At 44.5% G+C, this 23,868-nt stretch overlaps 1 protein-coding gene across 3 annotated transcripts in view; it reads left to right on the top strand.

Annotated features, from left to right (window-relative positions):
- Positions 1-14,632, top strand: part of BST1 (bone marrow stromal cell antigen 1) — a 31,533-nt gene extending 16,901 nt beyond the window's left edge. Inside the window, exons 8-9 of one of the 3 annotated variants that reach the window (XM_019453660.2) lie at positions 2,928-2,987; positions 13,394-14,632. In XM_019453660.2, the coding sequence (XP_019309205.2) occupies positions 2,928-2,987; positions 13,394-13,499 (166 nt within the window). In that variant the 3' untranslated portion in view covers positions 13,500-14,632. Of the gene's footprint in view, positions 1-2,927; positions 2,988-3,065; positions 3,484-13,393 lie in introns of those variants that run through there. The other 2 variants (XM_019453661.2, XM_019453662.2) reach the window with 2 other exon arrangements.
- Positions 14,633-23,868: the final 9,236 nt, after the last annotated feature.

The raw sequence follows: 23,868 nt of genomic DNA, 5'->3' as shown, positions 1-23,868 counted from the left end.
CCCAGAGAAGGAGCCCCACAGCTTGAAGCTGTCCCAGTGTACTCATCTGTTATTGTTAACGCTCTCAGGAAACTCAAAAGTTAGGTGTTGCCATCTTCTATTAAACACAAAACAATGTCCTCTTTTGGGGGAAATACAAACTATGTACGGGAAAATGCACAAGCCCTAAGTACACGGTTGAATGAATTTTCACAAGTTCCACACGCACCTGTCTGGATCGAGGAACAATATAACCAGCACCCCAGAGTCTCCCCACCTGCCCACAATAGTAGCCTCTGTCTAGACTTGTGGTGGATTCGTTTTGTCTGTTGTTAAGCTTTATATAAATACCTGCTTTCCATGGAGGGATAAATTAAGGGTCAGAGAAATTAAATAAGTTTTGCAAGGTCACTACTCTGTGGCAGAGCTGAGTTTTGAACCTAGCATCGTATGGCTTTGAAGTATGCTCTTTTCTTTCTACGAGAGGACTCTTTCTTTCATTCTTTCTTTCTTTCATTTTTTAATTTATTATTTATTCTTGAGAAAGAGAGTGCAAGCAGGAGAGGGGCAGAGTGAGAGGTAGAATCTCAAGTAAGTGCCACACTATCAGGGCAGAGCCCGACGTGGGGCTTAAGCCCATGAAACTGTGAGATCATGACCTGAGCTGAAATCTAGAGTTGGATGCTTAACCTGTTATGCCCAGAATTCGTGATCCCCAAAGACCGCCAGGGAGCCGAGTCCTATGTAAAAGCAAAAGAGCCTTTATTCGAGCTAGCTCGAGCTCAATCCCCTACCTGCACTGACCCAGTGGTGAGATACCGGAGAGAGAGTGAGTTTCAAAAGGACAAAGGTTTTATTGAGGCCTAGGGGCAGTTGGTGAGGTAATGGCTGTGGCCTCAGCCGATTGGCTGGGGAAGGGTCCAAGTCCTGTTAGGCAGGTGAGGGGGGGGGGGTGTTACTCAAGGGGAGGAGGTGTGGTCAAGGTGAAGGACACAGAACAAGATGGAGTCAGCCGGCGTAGTCCCGCCCTTTCAAACCCAAACCGACTGAGCCACCCAGGAGCCCCTCTACTATAGGACCCTTCCTTTCTTAAAGCACCAGATTTTATTTTATTTATTTTTAATGTTTTTGTTCAAATTGTAGTCAGTTAACATACCATGTAATCTTAGTTTCAGGTGTACAATATAGTGATTCAACACTTCGATAGAGCACCCAGTGCTCATCACAACAAGAAAGCACCAGATTTTTGTATATTTTTCTTGAAAGGCAGTTTTTGTTTTTTGTTTTGTTTTTGTTTTTGTTTTTGTTTTTGTTTTTGTTTTTGTTTTTGTTTTTGTTTTTTACTAAAACTGCTCAGTGATGGAGAAAATTGTGCCAAATGTTCCATATGTGAGACACTTTGCTTTGGCCCAGAACTCCCTCGAGGAAGTTGTCTTTGTAAGTCGTCAGGCCACGTATGGTGACCCAGGCCAGAGCCCAAGGTCTCCTTCCCTGCGCATGGCTGTCCTCAGGGACTTAGCCTGCTGTCACTTGCCCTAGTGTTGTCCCCACTGATGCTGGCCTTCAGGGCTCTTCCTTTGCAAGCCTGGGTCAGCTCCCCTTCTCCCACTTCTTTACTGCCCACGGGCTCTTGTGTTAAGGTGGGGTTTTGTTTTGCTCCCGGGGCACAGGGGAGGTAACAGAAGGCTTACTGCAGGAGAGTCACAAAGGGTAACAAACCAAACTCCAACCCAGATGTAACTGAGAACCTGCCCCATAAAATTCAGGTGATGTTGTCCTCTGTCCTGTGGCAGATGGAAGTTCTCCCCAAGATTCTTGCCAATTCTGGCCACATCTTCTCTTGTCATAGCCTCTCTTGCCTCCTGGTTGCTTTCTGTGAGCGCTGTCTTGGGCCAGACTCAGTGAAACTCAATGACTTTGGAGTGGGGGGCATGAAGCCACAGCAATAAACTACGGTCATAGCAAATAGCTGTGTATCGTAGACTTTACTGGAAAGTAGGCAAGCCTCGGGGAGCAGTAGAGCGTACACACATTTCCTGTTTCTCCAAAGTCCCTTCCAGCCACCTGGCCAGGAAGGGAGCCCCTGTTGGCCTGACTCCTACCTAGTGTGCCCTGTGCTCCTGTTACCCGGCTCCTCTCTTCACTACTGTTTTCCCTGCCCTCCTGGGACTCCACGTCTCCTCCCTCTACTCGCAGAGCCAGTCAGCTTTCTTTGTTGCTGGAGCCTGGGCAAAGGCCATCACCCGTGTGCTTCAAGTCCAACTTTCTGGCCAAAGAACTTATCAAGAGGATTTTCCAGGCAAGACTGTACATGCTTGCTTGGGTGGTTCCGCGCTTGGGCTCTGGAGTGAGCCTGCAGGGTTCGCATTCAGCTCACATTCCGCACCGCAGCCGTCAGTGTGTGTTCTTGGGCCAGTTACTCTGATCAGCTTTCTCACCTGTAAACTGGAGATGGTATTAATACCTGCTCTGTTTGGTCTTTGTGAGGATTAAATGGCAAAGTCTATATAGAAAATCTCATCGGGGGCGCCTTGGTGGCTCAGTCGGTGAAGCGTGAAACGTCGGCTCGGGTCATGATCTCGCGGTTTGTGAGTTCGAGCCCCGCGTTGGGCTCTGCGCTGACAGCTCAGATCCTGGAGCCTGCTTTGGATTCCGTGTCTCCCTGTCTCTCTGTTCCTCCCCTGTTCGCACTCTGTGTCTGCTATTTCTCTCTCAGCAATAAATAAAGATTAAAACAATTAAAAACAAATAAAAAAATCCATCATCAAATTTCTTGGTATGTAGTAAGTGCCTAATAAATGCTGGCTAATATTTTTAAAAACAAACAGTTTGTGTTCTTTTAGGTGAGAGACTTTGTATCCCCGGTACTTTCCAGGCATACCGTATATGTTTGATGAGTGAGAGTCATTTAAATAATCCCTTAAATATTATTTCTTTTCATTCTGTAGACCAGTGAAGCTCTTAATGTGTGTGGACCACAGCACTCATCCTGACTGTGCCTTAAACTCGTAAGTAGCTGTCCTGCCCCGACCTCCTTGCCTCCCCAAGATAAGCGGGACTATTTTTAGACCACTGATGAATTGCAGTATGATTTTACACACGCGCCCTAGAACATGTGGCTGCGGAGGGAGTCCTGTGCTTCTGCACTGAGCGGCTCGGGCTCTCTGAGCGGCTAAGATGGTGCAGGTTTGATGAACACCTGCCCAGGTGAGCTGAAGTCCATACCATCCGTTCTTCCATCTGTAAGGGGAAAAGAGTACCCTGGCTGCTGCACATTGTGCTGTGTGCGCCACATGGAATATTTTGTCCATTTTGGGGCGCCTGGGTGGCTCGGTCGGTTGAGCGTCCCACTTGGGCTCAGGTCGTGATCTCGCGGCCCGTGGGTTCGAGCCCCGCGTCGGGCTCTGTGCTGACAGCTCGGAGCCTGGAGCCGGCTTCGGGTTCTGTGTCTCCCTCTCTCTCTGGCCCTCCCCTGCTCGTGGTCTGTCTGTCTGTCTGTCTCTCTCTCAAAGATGAATGAACGTTAAAAAACATTAAAAAAAAAAAGAATATTTTGTTCAGTTTCCTAACTAGTCCATTAGAAAGAGAGAAACAGACAGACACAGAAAGAGAGAGAAGGACTGCTCACCATCCCCACAGAGCTCTTGTCTCCTTCATTTAGTACGAGAACCCTCGCATTTCAGTTGGGCTCACGGCTGCCAAGAGCAGCGAGCGTGTTTCCTGGCTTCCCTTTGCGCTGCGGTGGGGCGATGGGCGCGACTCCACGTGAAAGGAAGGGACCTGTCTTCCCTGTGTGCGTTCCTGCCGCCCCGTGGATGGACCTGGGCCACGCGGTGGGGACCGTCCTCGGCTGGGCACGCAGAGCCGCACAATGGGGGAGGCTGGGCGCTCCCGACCGTGGAGCTGCCGTGTCCGCCCCGGACTGTTCCTGGGAGGGAAGTAACGAGCAGATCCCACCATGACAGCATGTGACCCTGGAGCTGACCCCTCGGAGGAGGCACGCAGTTTTCTCATCCTCTCATGAAAGAGCAAGAATGTCCTATGATCCTGGGTCCTCACTTGCTTCACGTGGAAAGGACACCCACCGTCCCGTCCACGCTGCTCAAAGACCTTCAAGGTTCCTGTGACCGATCCAGACTTCTAGTCTGGCCTTCCGGGTCCTTCACACTCTTTCTACACACACCACCCCCCAACTTCTCACCGGGAACTTTCCTGCCCACAGACTGTGGACACTGAGCCTTTGGGCGGCGGTAAGAGCACTGCGCTTGGAGTCCCATAGCCTGAGGTGGGCGGTTTTCTCAGGCCCCAAACGAAAAATAATGGAAACCACCTCACAGGATTGTCGTGGAGATTGAAGAAAGCAACAGGTGTATTAGCCCCCCACCTCCTTTCTCGACAGGACACTGGAAAGACTCTTAAAGAGCCAGGTCTGGGCACAGGGCCCAGGTTCCTCAAGTTCAAGTAGGTAGGGCATCGGTCGAAATTCTTGTCTACAAGCATCACACATCAGTTCCAGGTAGTTCAGCAGAAATGGGATGTATTCAAAGATTTTAAGGCACCGCACAGAATCTTCCTGTGAGAGCCGGGGAAGCGGGACCGGAGTCCAGGCCGAAGTCTGACCCAGAACTGCCAGAGGGGAGCCTGTGTGGGTACCACAGCTCAGAGAGTGCCTGTGCTCACACCTGGGTGCTTCCACAATCTCTGCCACTGCAGCCCCAGAGCGCTGGTGCCTTAGGCATCCTCATGGTTAGCATAGTTTACTTTTTAAGCTTATTTATTTTGAGAGAAAGAGAGAGTGTGAGTGGGGGAGGGGCAGAGAGAGAGGGAGAGAGAATCCCAGTGCACTCAGCAGAACCCAGTGTGGGGCTTGATCTCATGAACCATGAGATCACGCCCCGAGCCGAAATCAAGAGTTAGACGCTAGCCAAATGAGCCACCCAGGTGCCCCTAGACTAGACGTTGGGGGGCCCTGCTGTCTCAATCCACTGTGCTCCAGTGGGGACAGCTGGTTGGCAGAGTTTGGTCATGTGTCTGTGCGCTAACTGCAGGGCAGGGTGGGAAAGTGAGTATCTGCTTTAAATCCAGCCTCGTGGCTTTAAATCTCACCTATATGCTGGTGCCTCCGGAATGAATGTCTCTAGTCTAGGTCCTGTACGGAACGCCACACTTGCATATTTAACAGTCTACTCAGTGTTTCCACTTGGATGGTCTAATAGGTATTTCAATCTCAACACATCCCAAACCGAACTGAGTTTACCTGCTCCGGTAGGCCGAATCATGGCGCCTAACGATACCCAGTTGTCATCCTTGGAATCTGTGACTATCACCTTGTATGGCAAAGGGACTTTTCAGATGTGATTACGTTGAGGATCTTGAGATGGGGAGACTATCCTTGGTTATCCAGGTGGACCCTAAATAGAATCACAAGTGTCCTTATGAGAGGGAGGCAGAGGGAGATTCGATGCACAACACAAGCAGGCAGTGTGATCATGGAAGCAGAGATTGGACTGGTGCACCTTATTTATTTATTTATTTATTTATTTATTTATTTATTGAGAGTGCAAGTGAGCAAGGGGCAGAGAGAGAGGAGAGAGAAGCGGGGCTTACCTGAAGCGGGGCTCACCTGAAGCGGGGCAGGGCTCCAGCTCACCCGATGCGGGGCTTGAACTCACAAACCGTGAGATCATGACCCGAGCTGAAGTCAGATGCTTAACTGACTGAGTCACCCAGGCGCCCCTGGAAGGGTGTACTTTAAAAGGGCAGGGAAACCGATTCTTCCTTCAGGAGGCTCTCCGGAACGAAGGAGCCCCACTGACACCTTGACTTTAGTGTGGTGAGACTGGTTTCTGACTTCCGACCTTCAGAACTGTAAGAGAGTAAATGTGCGTTGTTTTAAGCCACTGATTGACTTATTGCAGTGGCAACAGGAAACTAAGGCACCTCTAAACTTGGTCTACCCAGAGTCTTCCTTGTCTCAACTGATGGCAATGCCCAACTTTCCCCAAATCCCCAAATGCCTGTTCCAGAAATCTTGGAGCCGTCTTTGATTCCTTCCCTTCTCTCATGCTTTACCAGAAAATTCCACTGGTTCAACTTACAGATTGATGGAGTATGCAGTCACCTACCAGAACCAGCCCGGCCAGCAGTCAGCTAGATTACTTAGAGGGCCCTAATGAGCCTTCTTGCTTTCACCTTGTCCCATCCTTCATGGCCTGTTTGAGGCCCAGCTGCCATTTTAATTATTTATTAGGGAAACTTCCAGAAGTTCACAAAGTATAGAGTGTAGTTCTGTAACTATTCAGTCATGGGACTTGTCGGCTCACAACTCTGCAGTCACTCCCACATCGCTCAGAGTAAGAGCCAAACAGCCTGCTCTGGCCCAGTTCTCTCCAGCTTCTTCCTTACTCCCTTCTCCTTTCTGTGCCTCAGAGTGGCCTCCTGGAACATCCCAGGTGAATTCCTGCCCCGGGGCCTTTGCCTGCACTGTTCCCTCTGCCTGGAAGTCCTTCCCCTAGCTGTCAATGGGCTAACTCTCTCACCTGCTGTATTAGCTTGTATCTCACCTCCAGGAAGTTATCCTGACCTCGGTATTTTAAATTACAGCCTGCACCATGGACTGGCTCTGTGAAACCCCTCCTGTGGCTCTATTTCTCTTTTTTATGATGTTTATCAGCTTCTGACTTATTTGCTCATTAAGTTTATTCTTTTTTTTACACACTTTTTTCTTAAAGTTTACTTATTTTGAGAGGGAGAGAGAGAGCAAGAGAGAGTATGTGTGCATGCAAGTGGGGGAGAGGCAGAGACAGAGAATCCCAGGCAGGCTCCACACTGTCTGTGCAAACTCACAAATGATGAGACCATGACCTGAGCTAAAGTTGGATGCTTAACCGTCTGAGCCACCCAGGTGCCTAAGTTTATTCTTTACTGCCTATCTGCCACCTGTTAGCACATAAGCCCCAGAAGGACAGAGACTTTTACCTGTTTTGTTCACTGATGGATGTTTCCCAAGAGATTAGTATGGAGCCTGCAACCTGGTAGGCACTTGGGGGGGGGGGGGGGGGTAGAGGAAGAAAAAGAGAAAGAAAGAAAAGAAATAAAAGAAAGAGAGGGAGAGAAAGAAAGTGAGAGAGAGAAAGAAAGAAAGAAAAGAGAGGGAGAAAGAAAGAAAAAAAGAGAAAGGGAGAGACAAAGAAAAAGAAAGAAAAGAGAGGGAGAAAGAAAAAAAGAAAGGGAGAGAGAAAGAAAGAAAGGGAAAGAAAGAAAAGAGAAAGAAAGGAAAGAGAGGGAGAAAGAAAAAGGGAGAGAGAAAGGAAGAAAAGAGAGGAAAGAAAGAGGAAGAAAGGAGAGAAGAAATAAAAGAGAAAGGAAAAAAAGAAGAGAAAGAAAGAAAGAAAGAAAGAGAAAGAAAGAGAGAAAGAGAGAAAGAAAGAAAGAAAGAAAAAGAAAGAAAGGGATTGGTTTCCTCTTTGTGGAAGCTCGTGTTTGAGACAATGTCTCAATCCGGCCAGGTAGCCAAAAGGAATGACAGATGCCCTAGGGAAGTTGGAGACATGCCTGGTGGTAGCAAATGTGTAAGTTCCAGATTTCGATTGCAAGAAACAGAAACCGATGGTTCACTTAGGCGGAGAAAAGGGGAATAAGGTTGTGGGAGGATTTAGTGGCCTGGGCAACCCAGTTTGCTGGGGACTTCAAAAGGCCTGGCCGCGTAGGCTCCTTAGCGTTACAGTGTAACTCGGGTCTTTACGGTTTTACTCCGTTTCCTTAAGCAGACTGTCAACTTTATACAGATACAGATCACGTAAAGTTTCTTTTTGTAAAACCACTGGGCCCTCCACTGCCATTCCTGAAAGAGGCAAGTGGTGCCACCCTGGCACCCCGTGCCTCAGTTTACCTCCTCTGCTGCAGGATGTGTCGGGTGACTGAGGGTGGCTCTCCTTACCTCTCCCAGGCCTTTCTGAGGACTTTGGGTGTGTCGGGCTTCCAGTGCGGCAGTCTGGGGTCATCATCTTGCCTCCTGATCACGTTCCTGGAAGGTGGGCAATTTGATCCCCATCAGTGATGCTGAGGGGGCTAAGTGATCTCTTAGAGTCATTCAGGACTGGCTAGAGCCACGTACAGAATGCAAGTTCGTGTGTCAAATCCTTGTTTTTCCCACCAAACCACACTACCTCAAAATGTCCCTGTGGTTCACATCACAGCAGATAAGGAAGGATTTTTTTAAAAAATGTTTATTTTTAAGAGAGAGAGTGAGGGGGAAGGGGCAGAGAGAGAGACAGGATCCAAAGTGAGCTCTGTGCTGAGTGGAGAGCCTGATGTGGGGCTTGAACTCTCAAAAGTATGAGATCATGACCTGAGCCGAAGTCAGACGCTTAACCAACTGAGCCACAGGCACGCCAGGAAGGGGCTTATAGTCCCTGATCTGTTCTTTACTTTGTTTGGGCATTCTTTCAGTGATTGTTGAATAGATTTATTTATGACAGTTCTTCCCCAGTTCCATTGAATGTCAAGAATAAAACCCTCTTGGCACATGCACCCCCATGTTTATAGCAGCACTATCAACAATAGCCAAAGTATGGAAAGAGCCCAAATGTCCATCGATGGGTGAATGGATAAAGAAGATGTGGTATATCTGTAGAATGGAGTATTACTTGGCAATCAAAAAGAATGAAATCTTGCCATTTGCAACTACGTGGATGAAACTGGAGGGTATTATGCTATGCAAAATCAGTCAGTCAGAGAAAGACAAATATATGACTTCACTCATATAAGGACTTTAAGGTACAAAACAGATGATCATAAGGGAAGGGAAGCAAAAATAATATAAAAACAGGGAGGGCGACAAAACATAAGAGACACTTAAATATGGAGAACAAACAGAGGGTTACTGGAGGGGTGGGAGGGGGGAGGGGCTAAATGGGTAAGGGGCACTAAGGAATCTACTCCTGAAAACATTGTTGCACTAGATGCTAACTAACTTGGATGTAAATTAAAAAAAAATAATAATAATAAAAAAAACCCAAACCCTCTTTCACTCGTTGCCAGATTTTCCTCCACTCTCATTGCCCTGGAAGGAATTTTACTGATCTCTTTTTTAAACAACTTCACTAAGAATATTGATGGATAATTTGCAAGAGATGATCCCCAAATGGCAAATACGGAGAATGAGTTCCTCCTTGTAGTAGTAATGAGATATAATTTTTTTAATGTTTATTTGTTTTGAGAGAGCACAAGTCGGGGAGGGGTAGAGGGAGAAGGGGATAGAGGATCCTAAGTGGATTCTGTGCTAAGAGCAGTGAGCCCGATGTGGGGCTCCAACTCACGAACTGAATGGCAAGATTATGACCTGAGCTGAAGTTGGATGCTCAACCGACTGAGCCACCCAGGTGCCCCAAATGAGATACAGATTTCATGAGGTGCAATTTTCACCACAATGTCTTTGACATACAGTGGAAAAAATATTTTAAAGATGTTATTAAATGCTTGATGCCATTATAAGTTTGTAAATTGCTTTGGGAGAAAAATTTGACAATATGTATCAGGCATTATAAAAATATTCATAATCTCTGACCTTAAGTCAGACCTTAGGGTACTTCTGGTACCCTCTTCTAAAGAAACGATTCAGAATGTGGGCACAACCTCTATGCTCAGAGATGTTCACCAAAGCATTCTTTATAATACTGAATCAGAGGTAGATATCCAATGAGAAGTGAATGGTTACATCAAAGGGTTACATTTACTGGAATAGAATGTAGACATTGTATGTAGATTATATCTCCCTAAAGCTGGGTGGGGGAAACAGTGATAGGATAATCATACAGCAATATGGAGAAATTCTCATGAACAATTTCTCATGAAAAAATATGTAGAAAACAATCTTGTAGACTCCAGTATTGGCCAAAAATTCAGTACAATGACAATACAGGATTGGTGAGGAAATGAGAAAACAGACATACTTATGTTATTGAAATAAGGACTCCTTGTATCAATCGAGGTCAAGGAGAAACATCAAAAGTCTCATCTTGGTCGGAATTCTCTGTCCAAAATGCATTGTCTCCCCTCCCCCCACATACCCTAGGACACAGAAGTGGGAAATCCAAGCTCAACTTGCTTTGGAATAGTGGAACAAAGGACTTTTAATCTACAAAGGTTTAAAACGGAATATATAGCTGTTAATATAAATCCAACTCATATTATTAATAGTTTTGTGGAAAGTTGGGGCGCCTGGGTGGCTAGGTTGGTTGAACATTCGACTATGGCTCAGGTCATGATCTCATGGTTCATGGGTTTGAGCCCCATGTCAGGGTCTGCGCTGACAGCTCAGAGCCTGGAGCTTGCTTCGGATTCTGTCTCCCTCTCTCTTTGCCCCTCCCTTCTTCGAGCTCTGTCTTTCTCTCTCCAAGATAAATCAACATTAAAAAAAATAGTTTTGTGGTAAGTTTAGGAAGAACTTGCATTTTTTGGTATTTAATTAAATTTGGAGCATTTTAGAGAATTTAGCATATAAAAATAGCCCTGTGATTCCAAATATGTATGTAACTATTAAATAGCTGATTGTAGACTTGGGTTTTTTAATGTTGAAAGTTATAAGAGATTTTACTTTTTAGCCAAAATTGGAATGTTTAAGAGAATTAAGATGAAATTTTATACCTTTATTAGATTTACTAGAATCAAGTGTTTGAGAAGGTGTGGCTCGTTTAAAGTCACTTGAAGTATTTAAAAAAATGTAACATTTAAAAAAGATAAGTTTAAAATAATTTAGTCTAAAATAACCTGAGTTAAAACTATTCAAGGAAATTTGATTAAGTATGAAATCCCCTTAAAACTTATTGTCAGAGGCACCTGGCTGGCTTAATCTGTAGAGCATGTGACTTTGGATGTTGGGATAGTGAGTTCAAGCCCCATGTTGGGCACAGAGATCACTTTTTATTTTTTAATTAATTTATTAAAAAAATTTAATGATTTATTTATTTTTGAGAGAGAGAGAGAGAGAGAGAATGAGCAAGGGAGGGGCAGAGAGAGAGGGAGACATAGAATCGGAGCAGGCTCCAGGCTCTGAGCTGTCCACACAGAGCCTGATGCAGGGCTCGAACCCATGCACCATGAGATCATGACCTGAGCTGAAGTCAGACGCCCAGCTGACTGAGCCACCCAGGCACCCCAAGATTACTTAAAAAAAAAAGTTATTATCAGAGGTCCCTAGGTTTTTTTATTTTGTTTTAAAAGTAAGCTTTAGGCCCAATGTGAGGCTTGAACTCGTGACCTCGACATCCAGAGTTGTGTACTGAGCCCACCAGGCGCCCCCCGCCTAGGTTTTTAAACAGAAAAATATGACACGTAAGTCAACTAGAAAAATGTTTGGAGAAATAAGGTGTTTGAATTTATAAGCTTAATAGCTAGAATTAATTTTTAAAACCAAAGTAATTGCAAATAGTGTTTTTTCTTTGCATAAAAATTGCCCTTCAGCACAACCTCATGTGGACAGGAAAAGTTTAAGTTGTGACAAATCAATGCCTAGAACATGAAGCCAGTCGTGAAAAGCAAAGGAAAACTACGTGTTTCTGGGTGTGCGCGATAATGGATGTCAGTGATGAAACGGTCTAAGGAAATGAGCTCCAAATTGCTACCAGTGGTTACTTCTATAAAAGGCAGTGAGAACTGAAAAAGGGTGGAGACTCTTATTATGACTATGTTTAGTTCTGTAATATTTTATTTTCCTAAAAGAATAAAAATAAGTATACCCTTGGATTCATTAATTATTGTAAAGAAAAAAAAATTTTTGAGTAAATCAAGTCTGAAACGTGAACTGAATCAAAAGTGCAATTGTAGTAAATGTCCAGCAGGGGGAGCCCTAGTACAAACTTGTGGCTGCTTGAGGTTCCTTTATTCCATTTTTATTAATTTGTTTTTTATTTGAGTGTAGTTGACACACAATGTTACATTAGTTTCAGGTGTACAATATAGTGATTAGACAGGCTTATACATTATGCTATACTCATCCCAAGTATAACTACCATCTGTTAGCATATAACGCAGTATCATTAACTAAATTCTCTATGCTTTTCTTTCTTTCTTTCTTTTTTTTTTTCTTTGTGACTTATTCATTCCATAACTGGAAGTCTGTATCTTCCACTCCGCTTCATCCATTTTGTTTTTCCCATTCTCCCACTCTCCTCCCCTCTGGCAACCATCAGTTTGTTCTCTATTTACAGGTCTGATTCTACTTTTTGTTTGTTTATTCATTTGTTTTTTTTTTTTCTTTTAGATTTACATATAACTGAATCATATGCTTTTTGTCTTTCATAGTCTGAATTATTTCACTTAGCATAATACCCTCTAGGTCCATCTATGTTGTTGCAAATGCTAAAAATTTCATCCTTTTTGTGGCTGTGTAGTATTCCTGTGTGTGTCTGCATGAGCACCTGTGTGTGTGTGTGTGTGTGTGTGTGTGTGTGTGTGAATACCACATCTCCCTTATCCATTCATCCATCAATAGGTTGCTTCCATATCTTGCTATTATAAATAATGCTGTAATAAACATTAGTGAATGAGGGGTGACCAGCACTCAGATGGAGTCCCAAACCATGGGATAAATTTCCAAGCCAACATTCGATGGTTTCATGATTTAAAAAGATGTATCTTTGAATTGGTTTTTAAAAATTCAGTAATTTCTGTTTTAAAAAATCCAGTCAGTGGTCAGACTCTATTTGTTATGACAAGTCCATGTTTTGTTTATGTATTTATTTTTGAGAGAGAGAGAGAGAGAGAGAGCGAGCAAGGGAGGGGCAGAAAGAGAGGGATAGAGAACCCAAGCAGGTTCTGTGTAGAGCTCGACGCAGGGCTCAAACCCTCGAACTGTGACATCATGACCTGAGCTGAAGACTGATGTTCAACCAGCTGAGCCACTCAGGAGCCCCGACCAGAGTCCATTTTTTTTGGCCGGGTCCTCTCTTGGTGTCTTTAAGTCAAGATACGTTTTTCCACGCCAGTTAAACTCTGACAATGTAATGTCGATCAGTAGGGAAGTTGGCTAGGTTTATGGTATATCCATACAGTAAGAATTCATCCATGAGGAAGAATGAATTAACTCATATGTACAATATGAAAGTATGTCCAAAATATGATGTTAGGGGAAAAAAATTACAGGTTGCATTTGTACTCAGATGAAAGGGTGTGTGAAGGTGTGTGTGGGAACATGTGTAATGCATGCATACGTGTTACGTTCTTGGGAAGACAGTTCAAACCGTCAGCAATGATTCTCTGTGGAAAGCAAGAATGGGGGAGTCGAAGGCACTTTTACTCGTCACTTGTTAACTTTCTGCACTATTTCAATTTTTTTTGCAGCATGCATGTGTATTTTTGACAGTAGGCGTTGCACACCAATACTGAAATTTTCTCTTTCCTTTTTAATTTACAGAGCAGTAACCTCCACTCGAAGAGAAGCCCCACCCCTCTGTGCAGAACATGGTGCCAGCCTCTTCATTCCTTTCTTAGTGGTTCTGGCTTCAGTTATTCAACCGTGACTGGAAGCCCAGCTGTGCTGCCCTACCATCCCCCAGCCCTGAAACCCGCCCTTGCACATTCCTCTGTCTTGTTCTGTGCATACCAGGTGGTTCCACTGTCTAAAGAAGCTTCCTTCTGGGAAAAAATGTTAATGTTTTCAATGATACACAAGCTCGGGATTTCAGAGACAAGAAATTAGTCTAGTTCTACTTAGCAGGTTAAAATTGCTGCATTAGAATGAAAGCAAGTTATTAGTTTCTTGTGTCATATTGTATAAAGCATTGGGACCCAGACTATTGTTACATAATAAAATATTTTTAGAAAATTCTAGTAGAATTAGATTTTATATTTTTTCTGAATTTTCCTGTATCCCCTGTGGGGCACACTGCTTGCTTATTGATAGCTTAAGATATATATACACTCTATAAATGTATATATATTTGACGTGCAAAGATTTATGAATAAAGGTGTTCACTTAATGGTTATGTATAATGGGGAGGAGAAACTCATAATGTCCAATAATAGGGAACTGTTTTCATATGGTTTGGTATATCTGTAGGTTAGAATCGCGTTCAACTGGTAAAAGTCATGTTTACCAATCCAAATGTCCTTCAGCTGGTGAATGGATGGGCTCACTGTGGTACATCTATACAATACTCAGCAACACTCTCTATATAGTCAGAAAGAAAATGTTACATGAGTAACACTCAGATGTGCTAATACAAGAAGCCAGACCAATAGGCGACATACTGTATTATTCTACTTATATGACATTCTGGAAAAGGCAACACTGTAGGAATGGAGAATAGATCAGTGGTAGCAAAGGGTTAGGACTAGGGGGAGGGGGTAACTACAAAGGGGTAGTGTGAGGGAATTTTGGGGGAGTGAGAAACTGTTCTGTATCTTGATTGTGGTAGTGAATCTATGTCTTTGTCAACACTTAGAACCGTACATCAAAAAGAGTAAATTTCACTGTGTGTAACTGAAATGTTTTCAAAGAACGTTTAATGATACAGAAAAATGTCAACAATAAGTACAAGAAGCGAGATATGAAACCTTCTAAAATATAATACAAATTTAACAAATTCTATTATGATATGCATATTGTAAACGAATGAAAGAAAAAGTAATAAACTCAAAGGCAGAGCAATTATCTCTGGGTGGTGGTCTTATCAGTGATTCCTATTTTTGACTTTGGCATTTTTGTGTTTTTCGGATGTTCTCTAATGAATATGTGTTACTTTTATAATCAGAAAAGGAGAAATCCACACACATATCCACACACGCACGTATCATACGTGTGTGGTACTTTGTCTTGACACAAAACATTTCCAGAAGACAAAAATAAAACCAAAAGCTTGTCACAGACACTTCTCTGTTCTCCTTATTCCTTTTCTTACCTAAAGCATGTGTGGGGGTTTCAGACATGAGAACTCCCTGATTCTGATGCCCCGGTACCCAGAAACAGGCAGCGGGAGCTCTTTCACTTCCTGCAGGGCCTGTAAGGGGGAAAAAAAGATTGTCCGAGGGCGGTAGAGCTGTTCCTCAAATGTGTAACCCTGAGCACAGGGCTCTTTCTCTCTTACCCCAGTGCCCCTCATCTCTAGGTGAGGCCCTCCTCAGTTTTTGTGGACGCTTGACCAAATAGTCCCTATACAGTTGGAAAACTGAACAGCCTCATGATCACTGTGTATAACATAGACACACATAACAACCCCATGAATAGCTAAAGAGCATCTCAGACTGCCCTGGGCTGGCCTCATCTCTCTCCCTGGGAATGACATCAAAGCCTCTTGACTAGTTCCCTCTGTCTCCCATCCCTTTCTCTCCTGTTTCCTTCTCTCCCACCGTTACCCCTCCCTCGTGGCATCCACCGGCTCATTGGCCCATTGCTGGTGATTTGGCAGGAGAGACCAGCTAACTTCCTTAACCACTGTCATCAGCTACCTTCATGATCATCACCATCATCATGACCATAGCTAGCATTTCATGAGTTCTTATCATCAGCCAGGCACTGTTGTAAATGCCTGATAAATGATTTAATCATTCACATAGTTATCATTACTATCTCATTTTGCAGACAAGAAAACTGAGGCTTGACACTTCCTCAAGGTCACAAGGCTAGTAAGTGGAAAGGAGTTTTTACAACTAGAGTTGGAGTGCTTGCCCATCTGCTGTACTAAATAAGATCCCACAAATGTTAAGGATCCCTAGATTCTGTTTCAGAACCATCTGAATGGACTCCTTTCTCAGTAGATTTCCAACCTTGCTATCCACGTATCGTCTTTGCTTTTGCTTTTCCCTTGCACTTTGACACAAAACAGTCTCTCTTTCTCCCAAACTGGACTTCTCTCCTGTCCATACTGGCACCTCTCTTGCTTGCCTTGGCATGTTTAACGACACCTGTCAGGGTAACATAATTTCTATCTCACTTCCAAGGGCTGATGTTGTCATATCCCTACTCAAACCGCCTGAGCATTGCAGGTGGAAATTAGACTTACAGTTACATGGAAACAAGAGTTTTCCATGCATATGAGCCTGGCTATTCCCAGTGCCCAGATTTCTATTTTAGTAGCTGAGATCCCATGGGTTTTTTGAGAAACCTGGTGTGGGTGATTGAATTTGGGGGTGTTTTTTATTTTTATATAAAGGTTAGCCACTTGTAGCCTTCGGCATACAATATCAGACCACGGATATCTTCCTTTAGCTTCAAAGGGGGTTGGCCAAACGTTTGGCCAAGGTTTATATAAGAAGGTGGGGTGGGGGGAGAGAAAGGAAGGAAGGAAAGAAGGAAGACAAGAAGGAAGAAAGGAAATCTCTGGAGTGTTTCAAAATCCTGCCCCAGTTCCTGCACCGTGACAACCCATATCCTATGACAGGCAGTAGGGCATTGTTACAAGATCAGGCAGGATGAACAAGCTTGCCAGAGCAACTTTTCTTCTCATTGAGGCCTTGGAGTTTCATGATTTCTTCTTCCTTGTGTAGATTCCAGCGTGACACTCCCAAAATGAACTCTAAGAGGTTTCCAGACCTTACTAGATACTGTGTTATCAAGAATATCATTTGAGTTCCCCTCTCTTCCCATTATGTCTAGCAACACTAGATTAGACAAGGGTTCAAACAATACAATCCTACCGGCCACAGAGGAGGGAGGAAGCAGAACCAGCCTCAAAGGCATGTGATCTGTGCAGGGGCCCAGGGACTCCTCCTCAGAAGGGCCCAGCTTGGTCTAATGCTCTTCTGTTTCTGTCTTTTAAATTTTAAATTTTTGAGCAAGGAACCTAGCATTTGCGCTTTTCACTGGGCCCTGCAAATCATGTGGCCGGGCCTGAGTGGAAGTAAAGTATTGCCAGACAAAGGGGGTTTTATTTTGTCTTAGGTGGCTCTGTTTCATAGATAAGAAACAGGACAATGGAGGCTCTGGCTCTGTCCCCTCTTGGAAAACAATGCCTCCAGGCTTGACTACAGACCTCCAGCATAAAGGGTGAGGTCTAGCTCCTTTGGAGCACATTTAATACGCCTGGGGGCCTTCTCACCCTTTAAGTCCTATGTCTCCAAGAAAGAAGCTAGCCGTCTGCTTCCCCCTTTGCCCTTGAAGCCAGGATGCCGATACTTGATGTAAAGCTCACCAGTTGGGTGCACGTGCTTGAGGCTTCCTTTCCGGGGACTTGCGGCCAAGGAGTCAGACTGTCCAGAGGAAAGGACAGTGGTGGGCGGGGTCCTAATGGTGATGCTGCTGTTTCCGTCCGAGGTGACTGTGCCGGTGGTGGGCTCAGGATCTCTGCTGGGCGGTCGGACATGGTTAATTGGGGCTTGGTTCCGAGTTGCACAGTCTGGAAGCTTCATCCCCTGGCTCTCCTGGAGATTCTATACTTGCTCTCTGCTTAAACTGGCCGGAGTGGATTCTGTTCCAAGTCCTGACTGATCAACTTGTAATTCTAATTAAAGGTCTCCCAGCCAAGGGCGAAGGGAGGAGATGACTTGGCTCAGCCATGTCTCCACATTTTCGTAGCTTATAGGGTTTTTCATTGGTGAAGAGGGGCATCCCCCATATGAAATGGCAGTTTTTGCCCGTGTGCACAGAGCTGGATGGACTGCTTGTCTGGGCTTGTTCTGCTGGTCGTGAGGCCCTTTGTTGTGCACATTCTTTCTAAGCCCCGTGATGCACAGCAGTACTGAGGCTTCGGCAGTTAGCGGTTTGAGCCATCACCTCTTGTTATGTGAATCCTACCAGTCCCTCCTGCCCCACAGAAGAGGTGCTGTCATAGTCTGTTTGGGCTGCTATAACAAAATACAACAGGCTTGGGTAGCTTACCACGAGCAGAAGTTTCTTTTTCATTGTTCTGGAGGCTGGGAAGTCCTTGGTAAGTCCAAGGCACCATCGTGGTCGCGTTCTAGTGAGGACCCTCTTTCCAGATCCACAAGCTCAGGCCTTTCTGCTACATCTTCACATGGTGGGGTGCTAAGGAGCTTTCTGGAGCTCCTACATATGCACCAGTTGCATTCACGAGGGCTCCACCTTCCTGGGGGCCTCCCAGAAGCCCCATCTACTAATGCCGTTACTTCAGGCAATAGGATTGCAACATGGGAATTTGGGGGGGACACAAACATTCAGACCGTAGCAGGGGCTGATGCCCGAACAAACTCAGAAGAGGCTTCACTGCTCTCAATTCTCCACCATTTCGCCTGAGAGGAGTCAAACAAACTCTATCCACGAAATGGTCTGACTCCCTATGGGTTCAGATGTGCTAATCTTCTGTTCCACCTTCTGTGTCCACCAAATAACTCCAGCCCATCATCTGGATCTCAGTTCAAGGGCCTCTCCCTCAGTGATGGTTTTCTTGACCAATCCTCCCAATCGAGGTCAGGTTCAGAGTTTTTTTTTTTCTTACTTATTTCACTTTGTAATTACACGTGTGTTAAAAACAAAGGTGGGAATTGGAGGTGGCATTAAGAAATATTTAACCATTGTGGTACAGCCTGGTCAATCAGAGCAGACACCCAATGGCTTAAGCAGGAAAGCCACCAGCCTTAACAACTGGCCCACCATGTTGTGGGTACCAACAGCAGCCATGGCAGGGATGAAATAACTCTGCTCATGGCTGTATCTTCAGCCCCTGGCCTAGGGCTTAGCACTTAAAAGATGTTTAATAGATGTCCAGTGAATAAGTTATTGTTTTCTTTTGTTGACCTTTTTTTTTTTTAATGTTTATTTTTGAGAGAGAGAGAGAGAGAGACATGCAGAGTGCCAGCAGGGGAGGGACAGAGAGAGAGGGAGACAGAATCCAAAGCAGGCTCCAGGCTCTGAGCTGTCAACACACAGCCCAATGTGGGGCTCAAACCTATGAACTGAGATCATGACCTGAGCAGAAGTTGGACACTTAACTGACTGAGTTACCCAGGTGCCCCTTGACCCTTTTCTTTCTTTTTTTTTTTCTCCTTTTTTAAGATTTTATTTTATTTTTTTAGTTTACATCCAAGATAGTTAGCATATAGTGCAACAATGATTTCAGGAGTAGATTCCTTAATGCCCCTTACCCATTTAGCCCAGCCCCCCTCCCACACCCCTTTCAGTAACCCTCTGTTTGTTCTCGATATATGAGTCTCTTATATTTTCCCCCCATCCCTGTTTTTATATTATTTTTGCTTCCCTTCCCTTGTGTTCATCTGTTTTTGTGTCTTAAAGTCCTCATGAGTGAAGTCATATGATATTGACTAATTTCGCCTAGTATAATACCCTCTAGTTTCATCCACGTAGTTGCAAATGGCAAGATTTCACTCTGATTGCCGAGTAATACTCCATTGTGTGTGTGTGTGTGTGTGTGTGTGTGTGTGTGTGTGTGTGTATCTTCTTTATCCATTCAGCCATCCATCCATTGATGGACATTTGGGCTCTTTTCATACTTTGGCTATTGTTGATAGTGCTGCTATAAACATTGGGGTGCATGTGCCCCTTTGAAACAGCATACCTGTATCCCTTGGATGAATTACCTAGTAGTGCAATTGCTGGGTCGTAGGATAGTTCTAGTTTTAGTTTTTTGAGGAACCTCCATACTGTTTTCCAGAGTGGCTGCACCAGCTTGCATTCCCACCAACAATGCAAAAGAGATCCTCTTTCTCCGCATCCTCGCCAACATCTGTTGTTGCCTGAGTTGTTAATGTTAGCCATTCTGGCAGATGTGAGGTGGTATCTCATTGTGGTTTTGATTTGTATTTCCCTGATGATGAGTGTTGTTGAGCATCTTTTCATGTGTTGGTTGGTGTCTATTCATGTCTTTTGCCCATTTCTTCACTGGATTCTTTGTTGTTTGGGTGTTGAGTTTGATAAGTTCTTTATAGATTTTGGATACTAACCCTTTATCTGATATGTCATTTGCAAATATCTTCTCCCATTCTGTCGGTTGCCTTTTAATTTTGCTGATTGTTTCCTTCGCTGTGCAGAAGATTTTAGTTTGATGAGGTCCCAGTAGTTCATTTTTGCTTTTGTTTCCCTTGCCTCTGGAGACGTGTTGAGTAAGATGTTGCTGCAGGCAAGGTCAAAGAGATTTTTTCCTCCTTTCTTCTCTAGGATTTTGATGGCTTCCTGTCTTACATTGAGGTCTTTCATCCATTTTGAGTTTGTTTTTGTGTATGGGGTAAGAAAGTGGTCCAGGTTCATTTTTCTGCATGTCGCTGTCCAGTTTTCCCAGCACCACTTGCTGAAGAGACTGTCTTTTTTCCATTGGATATTCTTTTCCTGCTTTGTCAAAGATTAGTTGGCCATATGTTTGTGGGTCTGTTTCTGGGTTCTCTATTCTGTTCCATTGATCTGAGTGTCTGTTTTTGTGCCAGGCCCTTTTCTTTAAATTCCACTTTTGCTTCATGACTTTCTTGGACCTAGTATTTTGGACCTTCTGAGACTTCCTAGGGTATGGATACCAGTTAGCTTTGTTCCGTGAAGCTACTTGGCACCTCACTCAGGCACCTGATGGAACAGTAGATTCCTTCCTTCAAGCCAGGACACCCTGGGGCTCCCTGGGGGTACCACCTACACAGAGAGTGGGTGAGGTTGGAAACGAGATCAAGCTCAGAATAGGTTAAGTAAACTATGGGAGAAAGAATGGAAGGGAATGAAACCCAAGAAGATCGGCATGTGGTGGAATGTTCATTAGTGTGGCCACTGGGATGGTTTATGAGTGGTGTCAACTTCTTGGAGAAGTTGTACCCAGCTGGGCACCATCAAACCATGTACCTTGTCATGACCCAGATGTGCCCTACTCTCTCAGCCCTAGGGGTCTTGAACATGCTGTCTCTCTGCACTGATTTTCCTTCCTGCTCTGCCATCCATTGGGCAGACTTTTTTAAAGATCTTCCTCCAACATCATCTCCTCATTGAATCCTCTGGCACTCTCTCCTATTGGAGCCTTGATTGTGATTTGCCTCTTTCTCCCCAGCCCCCTGCGAATTCCCCTAACATGGTCCATCTCCACTGTCTTGTCATTATTTGGGACTATGGCTTCTTTGAAGACTCACCCATCTTTGCATCTCCAGCCCAGCCATGCCTGGATGAAGTGTACATTCCACAAGTGGGTTTCATGAGAGAATGGAGATGTGGATGAACTGGGTGGGTGATTCTTTAATATTCTTTCAATGTAATTTTATTCATGTATTTATTTTAAGTCAGCTCTACATCCAACGTGGGGCTTGAACTCATGACCCTGAGATAAAGCCTCACATGCCCTGCTGACTGAGCCGGTCAGATGCTCTTTAACTTTCTTTCAGTGTAAGTTTTGTTGGAGGAAGTCAGGGATGGTACGAGAGGAGATTGAAAGCATCATAAGAAACAAAAAGCATCATGGGTCATACTTTTCTGTATTTATGCTCTACACCCATAAGTGTATATGACATATGATTAGTGGGGGCTAGGGGAGCAGAGCAGAGGGTGACAAGAGACACAAGAACTTGGAGTACCTAGAAAGGAAGAGAAAAGGCCCCAAGTGATTTCTAGTCCACAGTTTGTGTTGGGGCCAGCAGCTTCTCAGGCTAATCCCATGGAAGCCCCAGCCAAGGCATCTCTTGGGCCAGGCTTGGAGAACACAGTGTTCACTGCCTTTCAGTTGCCTGGGTTACTGGTTGGCCTGCACAGTCACTCACAGCACACCGGCCTGTGACTTATTTAGATGCTGCCAGTGATCTAGCAAGTAAATGGGTTTCTGTGGAAAAAAAAATGCTTCATTTAGAAAATAATAATAACTTTCCTGCTTCCTGAATCTAAAGTTAATAACACCTGCTCACTTGAAAGATTTTCAACAATACCAACAAGGTGGTGTTTTGTTTGACATTAGGAATGGAATCGAGAGCAGAATCATTAAATGTCACGTTCTAGGCTTTCTACACATTAAAATGCTGATTTCGGTCATAGAGTTGCCTCTTGACTGGTCTCCTGGCTTCTGATGCATTTTCCCTCCAGCCTAACTTCTATAACACTGCTTGAGCAATCATCCTGAGCAAGGGTCAGCCCTACTTCAAAATCATCAGTGCAAAATAAAACCATTTTTATTTTTTAAACATTTTTAATGTTTATTTATATTTTGAGAGAGAAAGGGAAAAAGAACATGAGCAGGGGGGTATAGAGAGAGATAGAGACTGAATCTGAAGCAGGCTCCAGGCTCTGAGTTGTCAGCACAGAGCCCGACGTGGGACTCGAACTCACCAGCCATGAGATCATGACCTGAGCCAAAGTCAGATACTTACCGACTGAGCCACCCAGATGCACCTCTAAAAACCCGTTTTTAAAAGTAACATTCAAGATCTTTTCATTTGACCCCAAGCTGCCTTTCCAGCCTTGTGTCTCCAGAGACCCTTCATGTTCTCCAGGTGCCCTCTCTCAGCTCCCCATTCTCACTCGGAGCATCCACATCTGGTACCTTTGCTCACCTCCTCCTTGATGCCTCACTTTGTTCCAGTCTCAAATGCATTTGTTTTTATGTCTCTCTTGAGGACCAAGTCTTGCCCATTTGTCTTTGTGTCTGTCACCGTGCTTCACCCTGACCAACCATGACCCAGTGAGCACTTGCTATGTGAAGGATGTGAGAAATAGGTCCACCAACCCAATCAAAGGAGGGACATGGAGACTCAGAGCACAGTGAAGTGAGGCTTTAATCAATGTTCTTGTATGAGTGGGTGTCTGATGGACAGGCACACCCAAGGCAGTTACAGCAGACAATTTATCTCCTAGCATGCAAGTCCCTCCCCTGGTTCCTCATTGGCTGAGCACTACAGAGGTACTGCCTTATCAGGAAGTCGCCTCTGCCCATGTAAGGCAAAAAATAGTCTGATTGGAACAAATGTACATTCCCTGAGGTGATGCAGAGACTTTCAGTCCCTCCTACCTTAGTTCTTTGGTGCATGCTCATTACAAAGTCCAAGAAAATAAGCCCTTGAAATGGAGAGGAGAAGAACCAGGAAGTGAAGTGTCTAAAGGTTTGGGACTCCATTATGTGGGGGGACGGGTTTGTACATATTTCCCATAGGTTGTAAACCCATTGTTAACTAGACAGCACAGTTTTTATTTGGTATTTGTGAAAATGAATCATTTCCCTTACTTCTCACAAAGGAATCAATGTTGAATCTGTATTTAAAATTTAGTAAGATTATCAGGTTTGAGGAATGTAAAGAAAAAACCTCCTCCTGTGTTTCTCCTGTGTACACAGAACACTTCACTTCTGACATTCTGGTCACCAAACATGTGGGGTTTTTTCCACATCAACCAGTTTTCTGACACCAGTTGGGTGACCTCCAATTCAACTGAATTCTGACACTATCTACCTGGAGATACCTTCAGATTCTACACGTTAAGGGTTCAGTCCTACAAGACTGTGCCCCAAACCCTCTTTACACCAATCATGAATCCAGATTGTCACCTGTGCTTCTGATTGAATTGCTGTAGATCAGCGGTTCCCATGATTTTCTCCTTGGGTTAAATTAATTTACTAGAGTGACTCACAGAACTCAAGAAATCCATTTACTGGCTATATCACTAGTTTCATACTCAGGATATAACTCAGGATATAACTCATACAGGATATAACTCAGGAACAGCCAGGTGAAAGAGACACATAGGTCGAGGTATGGTGAAAGGGTCGGGGGCTCCATGCCCTCTCCAAGTGCTGTTTTCCCCCTCATCTTCATGTGTTCAGAAACCTGGAAGCTCTCTGAACCCCATCCTTTTGGGTTTTTATGGAGGCTTCATTTAATAGGCATGATTGATTAGATCATTGCCATCGGTGACTGATTCAATCTCTATCCCTTTTCCCCTTCCTTGGAGTCAAGGGATGGGACTGAAAGTTCCAACCCTTCCCACACCTATTTGGCTCACTTGGTCAACCCCTAGGTGTGGTCTAAGGTCAC

Source organism: Panthera pardus, unplaced genomic scaffold (genome assembly GCF_024362965.1).
Source record: "Panthera pardus isolate Hobbes unplaced genomic scaffold, ASM2436296v1 HiC_scaffold_13, whole genome shotgun sequence".
In the NCBI taxonomy this organism is placed as follows: domain Eukaryota; kingdom Metazoa; phylum Chordata; class Mammalia; order Carnivora; family Felidae; genus Panthera; species Panthera pardus.
The sequence above is the reverse complement of the archived record's forward strand: the minus strand, read 5'-3'. Positions and strand labels throughout refer to the sequence as shown.